This window comes from Electrophorus electricus, chromosome 16 (genome assembly GCF_041902795.1).
Source record: "Electrophorus electricus isolate QZ-2024a chromosome 16, ASM4190279v1, whole genome shotgun sequence".
NCBI lineage: Eukaryota > Metazoa > Chordata > Actinopteri > Gymnotiformes > Gymnotidae > Electrophorus > Electrophorus electricus.
In genome coordinates this window covers 23117620-23125000 of record NC_137512.1, presented here as the reverse complement: position 1 = coordinate 23125000, position 7381 = coordinate 23117620, and the positions used below count along the sequence as shown (strand labels likewise).

Here is a 7381-nt window from a genome sequence, read left to right as displayed (position 1 = left end):
ATCCATCCATCCATTCATTTCCTCCTCCCCATCTGAGCTCGGTCATTGAAGCCGGTAGAATGACTTCACGTTGCAGGCTGGCTGGTGGCTTTCAAGGATGAGGCTGAAGTCTTCTGCATACAGTCCAGTATTTGAAAAGGAATCCAAAGTACACTCTACTGTACCCAAAAGGAAGGTTTAAAAAAAAAAAAGACACCAGTCATATTGGTCACCAGTTCTATTAAATGCTGTGGGAACAGATGCAGTTAAAAAGAAAAACACCGGTGTTGGCTGTGGAACAGGTGGAGGCTTCTTGCTGCTGCTAGCTGTTCACGCAATCTCAGACTTCATTTAAGGAATAGACGGCAGTGTTCCGTATGCTGATCTTTTACTTTGCTGCTGTTTGTGTCTGCTTGACAGGAGCTGATCCACACTGTCTGAAGATCTCACTAAGGCCTTCTGAGGCACAGAAATCCCAGGGGTAGTGGCTCGACATGGCCATGGAATGTTTTCATTCACAACCCCCCCCCCCCTTCAAGTGCCCTCTGTGGCCTCCGGCCCGGGGGACCAGAGCCTGCCATGTGATGCAGCTCAGAGCCCACATTAATGCCACAACATGCTAAGTGTCTCAGATTGGTCAGGTAGTTCTCATTGCCAATATCTCCCTGATTGTATCCTCATATTCTCCAACCATGTCTTTTTTACAGTGATGCATCATGTTGTGTATTATGTTGGATTTAAATATATTATACATTTTAAATATAGGCATATGTCACTGTATTCCCAGTATAGTAGACGACAATTTATTTTACAATTACTCAACTTTTATTATTCAAATGAAACAGTTTATTAAGTTCTGTGGAACCCTTTTATGGTTTCTCTGCTGAAAATACCTCTGTGAAGGTCTTGGTGTGACCCTTTCCCTAAAGAAGCTTGAAGAGGCTGTGTCTTAAATACGCATCCATCTGACAAAGAAAAGAAAATGATCTCATGAAGGAAAATGGCCGGAAACAATGTATGCTACCTTTTTCATGAAGCCTTTCACTCCCAGCTCTGCTTGAAAGGAGGGATTTTTAGGTCAGTCTTAATTGAATTTCTTGCCTGATGATAGTCTCGGTATTAGGCTAATAGCATTGTGTGAGTATGTTCTATCAATGGCACAAACGCTGTAAATAATAGCCAGTGCCTTTCTGCAATCATTTACGTGCAGCAGAGGATATAAGAAAGCCCCTCCATTTATTATCCCTGCGCATAATAAGCCCTTCATCATATCTACACATTTCAGGCTATTAACGTGGAATGAGATTGTGACGGTTAATGTGAATACCTCTCCCAGAACAGAGGCTAATTTTACTCTGCCTGATAAAACCACTGTTGCAGGTAGAGTACCACACTGTCTTGTTGAGCATCTGAAGCTGAGATGGATGTTGGGTTGCCAGTACATTTCAGAGATTATAGGTAACATGATGTTGGGACAAATATTGAACCAACAACCCTCTGCTAAACTCAGCATGATTTCTATTTATTTATTTATTTATTTATTTAGCAGTTCATCATGTAAAAGGGGAAACGGGATTTAAATTGGCATTATAAATAAATTTAGTGGGGATTCATGTTCTAGAATCCGGGAAGAGAAGAGGCAGTCAATCTGGAACAAGTCCTTTCTGGGTTTGGTCTCTGCATGGTACAGTAGCCTACCTATAATTAGGGTTTTCAAACATGGTTGAGTGTTTTCTTGTAAAGGAACCAGTATCTAATATGTACAATGTGCAGACCATGAATATTCTGTTGCATGTCAGGACATGTAATTTGCTAACTGGACACATTTGTAAACATTGCACCTCACTCGCTATGACCCCGCCTGCTCATTCCTCGACTTGTAATTGTGCAGTCCCCACTCTGTGTTTCTCATAGCTGATTAAAGTGTCCCAGAATGAGGTCACTCTGAAACCTGTGTACCGATATGAAATGCGTGCATGCGCGTGTCTCAGCCTGGGAATTGCATGCATAGAAAACTGTGGCTAATGTTCGGCCTAAGAACTGGTCTGTTTGATTACTGCTTATGGTAATGAAGTGGTAATGAAGTGAGATTGAGAGATTTCCTAGTCTTCCATTTTATAGAACTCAGCATGAGGTTAATTCCTAAGGCTCTGTGTTCTCCAGCTAATTCAGTGTACTGGCTTTTAATCTAATAGCTGTGATTAAGGGTGAAATGTGTTTTTTCCTTTTTTTTTTTGCTGTGTACGGTGTTCGTTCCTCTTTTGTTGTTGTATACGCACAGGTAATGCAGTTAGTGTGTTTGTTTAAAAACAAGACTGTGTGAGATGTGTAATTTGAGCTTTCTCTCCTGACACATTGGATTGGCCCCCTCCCGTGACCACATGAACAGTGTTGCAAATGTCGGCACATGCTCTGTAAAAAGCTTGTTTTTTCATATGTAAATTCCCTTTAAGCGGTAGGGACTGTGTACACATAATTGGGTCCATGCAGGCTTCTGTGCCAGGCTGCCAGTAACACTTCCTAGCCTGCTAGTTGGCTCCTCGTGAGGATACATAACTCTCCAACTTCCACCCAAGCTCACACAAGTTACATAGCGCTCTGGGTTTTAAACCTAACTGCAGGACAATAAAACGAGCATTCCTACTTAGTCTTTCTTTGCATCACTGACAGCATAAACATGACCCCTCACATGCACACAATGCATCTATACATGTCATTACATTTTAATTACAACTGGTTGGCACTGGTTGGACAGCATCCCAGCCTGAAGCAACATGCATGCATGCATGCACGCGCGCACACACACACACACACACACACACACACACACAGCATGTGGCCCCCTGTGGCCACTGGCAGTGTGAGAGAGCCAGAGGGAGTGAGGCGGCTGCCCAGGGTGGGTGAGCTCACCCCTTCCACTCCCCACAACCCCCTCCGTTCAGCCTGAATCGTGCCCAGAACACAGGCCCCTGCCTGGCCCTGGCTTCCTGGAGGCTGAAGAGAAGAATAAGTGTGATGGTGGTATCCTGCCGCATGACTAATCTCTCTCCTCCGTCTGCCGCTGTGGTCCCACGCGAGCGTCAGCCTCTCCAGTAGCTAGCGCTGTCATGTTGCACCAGTCACAACCTCCCGGCTCTTCCCGCCAGGCCGAGGGAGCTTGGTGGAGCATGCCAAAACTGCTCAAACCCGGAATTACGGACTTTTACGTGTTTGCACATACATAGCAGAAAGCCAGAATGAGCGCCGACGTCCGAGAGGTGTTGGAAGGCTCCTCCAGATTTCTTAGGGTTTAGCAATGCAGTTTGCTTGCAAGCAACTGTTTGGCTGTTTGTTTTGATATCTCTGGTACTGTGTGTGTGTGAGTGCAGTTACCCATATCACATACTCTATTGACACACTTTTTAAAATAAAGGCCTAAAAATGTAACCTTTCACAGATTTAAAAAAGGCTTTATTTGTCTTATTGATTACTTGTAGTTTTGTCTCTTAATCTTTCTTATCCTGCTTTTCTCGTTTTTCTCTTGCTTGCTGTCTTGTCTTGTTTTTTGTTTTTTTCCCTTTTCTTTCTTTGAAGCGTGAGCTCTGTTAAATTACAGGGAGCAGAATGCATTTGCAGCTGCCTCTTATAGATTAAGCAATCACCAAAGGCCCCTCTTTAATCATCTCAAATCCATGCTAGTCGAAAATCTTCTTACTGCTGTTCAATTGCAGATAGCTCACCACTACGTACAGCTCCTTACAAAACCTGTTTATTACATTAAGACTCAGAAGGATGCACACTGTATTTTCTTTTGCCACCTGTTTTCTTTCCTTTCCTTTCCTTTCCTTTCCTTTCCTTTTAAAATTGCTGTAAGGTCAGCAGAAAGGCATAGTCTATTAGGATAGCTACCTGAGAAGAGCAGAGGGGCTTTCCCAAACTTGAAAGACCAGTTTTCTAAACAGATTAAGCCTAGTCTTAGGCTAAATTACACTTTTGAGGGAAATTATCCATTTGAAATCCTTTTTAGTCCAGGTCTAGGTATAACCTGTGTCTGGAACCTGACCCCAGAGCATCCCAGAATTCTCCCTGAGACCCATTATGGCCCTGCACTGTGTTCACAGTTTAAACCAGATGCATCCCTGTGGAGCTAGTATGGAGAGTATCTGAGCAACATAACACATTTTGAGCAAAATCTCACATCTTGAATAACAGGTTCATGTTTTGGTGTTTAATAAATCAGTGTAACAATCCTGTATACCTGCACTCTAAAACAGGCATAGCAATAAGTAGGATAATCAGAATAGACATTTATACTGGAGTCACTGAACTCACAACCATTTGTCATCACTGTGGATGATACTTGTCTTGTTGAATTGGTTCCAGTGGGGGACAGCCATTTAATTCTATGTTTTTAACGTGTCCTGTCATGTCAGGTCTCTCCAGCGTATAAGCATAAACAAAATCATTGCGTTATAGTGCATGTTGAAAGGGGCATCTATGTAAAGTTCTGCAGTTTTCTGTCATCGTAAAGCAGCTTTTCTTGTTTGACGCATCTGGGCTGCATTCTGCATCAGATGGAAAACGACACATCACACAGCAATCCTGGGTTAAGGCCAGCATGCATGCTACACTATGCTGGAAGCAGATTTTCCTTCATCTCCTCGTCCAGAAGATGATGATGATGATGATGATGATGATGATGATGATAAGGGTTTCAGTGGTTTGGCGCGCATGCGGTCTTTAGCTGCCTGCTGATGGATCCAGGGAGTTTCTTCTGTGCTGTCAGCAGCCAGCACTTTAAAGGAAAATAATTGGGTCACAGCGAAGGAGGTGTGTTGAGAGACCCTCCCAAACGCATGTCATGTCTATCTCTCACTCTCTCTCACACATATACACAGACAGACGCTGTGAGTTGTCCTTGAATTCAACAGGAAACACATGGACCAGAGTTTCCACTGTTTCCACTGGGTATTTCCCTGGACAGCCTCATTCTGCTAGTTTGATCGGAACTACAGCATTTGTAGTAGACCGTCTCCTCTTGTTCAGTTCACACCAGCATCAGATCATCAGGAGGTGTCTGCACACTGGCAGCAGTCTTTTTGTCTTTGTCCTGGGCTGTGCACATATGATTGAATGTCCCTCATGAATGTGACTTTCTGCTTGCCAGCTTGTTTAGTCTTTCAGTTTGACTCATCTTTGACTCATCATAGCCTGAAGTAGCTTTTCAAATGAGATGTGCATGAATGTCTTGGTTTGTTTTCACCAGGACAGTGGGGTTCTTGTAGTATGATCACTACAGACTATAGATGTCATGCACAGATGTTCAAATTCATGTGCATTTTCTTTAGCTTGTGCAGCAATCTGTAAACAATGTTGACATATTACAGGCTTGAGTGCTTAATGTACATATAGAACAGTGAGGCACTGTGGCTGACCTCTGGATAAACCCCACATTTATGCTGAGACTTAGTATGAGGAATTTTTACACAGCAGTCTCCCACCATGAATTTAAAGGGCTTGGTTGACAACGCTGACAGCTTGTAACTGTTCTCCATCGAGATACCAGCTGTTGTGGATTAATCACCACTCCTGAATTAGCTCTCATTTTCTTTCATGGGCTTTCAAAGGTGCTTCCGTCTCTCTTCCCTTTAGGATGATGACATTACTAGCATTTGAACGAGCTCATGTCATGTGAAGTCTAATATGAAGATGAATGCAGACTCTGTGGCCTAATTAGCTTGACTTTTTTAAGTTTTGATTTTTCTGACTTGTGTAGCTCTGTTTAGTTCCAAAGTCAGGAGGATGATTTTCTTCCTGTGGTAGGTGTTCTGGGGGCATGGTGATTGCCCACACTTGGTCTGCTGTGATTTAAATATGCTTCCTCGTGGTTTCAGTCACACAGCCCTACAGTGCTGTACGATTCTCATTACAGCGGGTTCTTGCTTTGGCGTATTCCCTGCTCCCTGAGCTCTGAAGAGGGAAGTCCCCATGCTTAAAAAGGCTGCAGCACCCAGCAATTAATTCACAAAAACAGATAGATGGTTTAGGATGCGTGCGTGCGTGCGTACGTGCTTGAATTTGACAGATGAATTTTCATTTCTAAAAGATACAATGCATCTTAAACATTTCAGGCAAAGGATTTTCTGAGCTGTTACTGTAACATAATCATTGCTTCACCACAGAGCTCCTTTCAGAGAAGAGCTCAAGTGAAGGGGAGAAGACGCTCCTAGAGTTCTCAGAAGGTGACACTTTAGAGACCAGTGAAGTAACTGAACTCTCCCTGTCTCTGAACTATCCACGTCGCCTGAAGCAAAACGCTGGTGTTGCACACCCGTCTTCCTCTTAGCTGGAATTCCTTCCTGGTTGTCATTACTCTGCTAGAAGGGTGGGTGCTCTGAGCCCTGTTGAGAGAGCCACTTGCTGAAAGTTTGCATATTTATACAATATTGTGAATGGTCATTATATTTGATGGTCATGTGTTTACTTTTTATATGATTGCATGTGTGAGTGTGTGTTTGTTTTTTTGAGTGTTTGCATTTGTCTTTTTTTCTTCTTTTTTTCCCTTCTTCCTGCACCAAACCATTGTTGGCCATGTTGAGATTCCACACATTTTGCTGCTCCCTCTGTGCGTTTTGTCCTCCATGTCCGTCTGTCCGTCTTACCTCTGTTTCTTCTTGCACACCTCTTGCAGACTCCTGTCTCGGGTCTTCTCCTGCCCCAGCCATTGCCATGGATCCAGGCAGCTGGAGCGGCAGTGAGAGTGGCAGCGGCGAGGACATCGAGAGGATGAGTGACTCGGCGGATAAACCCATGGACAACGACGCCGAAGGCGTGTGGAGCCCTGACATCGAGCAGAGCTTCCAGGAGGCCCTGGCCATCTACCCGCCCTGCGGCCGACGCAAGATCATCCTGTCTGACGAGGGCAAGATGTACGGTGAGTTGTGCAACAAGGCGGGGGGCGGGGGGTCTCGCTGCCCCCCTCCTCGCTGCCAGAGAAACGAGGCATCCGAGAGAATTCTCTGGAAACTCAGTTAATTCAGAGACGGGGAAAGAAACTGCTGGAAGAAAGATGCAGCTCAACGCGAGACCCACAAGTATCGGACGTCTTTTGGTTTCACGCGGCATGTCTTGGGCTGTGATCAGTCGCCCCTCTGTGCGTTTTCTTTCAGCATATGACAGGCTGGACCCTGATCCCCACTCATCGGCTGGAGCACTTGCATGCGCCCGGTCCCGAGTGGTGGCGGCTCTGTCGGGCTGCTGTGCGCGGAGAGGCGGCCCTTATGGGCGCCGTTGTAAAGCCAGCGTGAACCATTAGCAAGGGGGAGCAGATGGTCCTACAGCTCAGACCAGCTGCGCTTCCTGACTCCTCCTCTACTCCCGGCTGGGTGATGTCATGGAAAGTGGGAATAGTACTACCAACACC

The 7381-nt window shown here is 44.9% G+C and overlaps 1 protein-coding gene across 2 annotated transcripts in view; it reads left to right on the top strand.

The window, feature by feature from the left end:
- The window catches only part of tead1a (TEA domain family member 1a), a 40670-nt gene that overhangs the window by 8076 nt on the left and 25213 nt on the right, over positions 1-7381 (top strand). For both annotated transcript variants that reach the window (XM_035532224.2, XM_035532223.2), the window contains exon 2: positions 6650-6892. In XM_035532224.2, the coding sequence (XP_035388117.1) occupies positions 6688-6892 (205 nt within the window). In that variant the 5' untranslated portion in view covers positions 6650-6687. The remainder of the gene's footprint in view (positions 1-6649; positions 6893-7381) is intronic.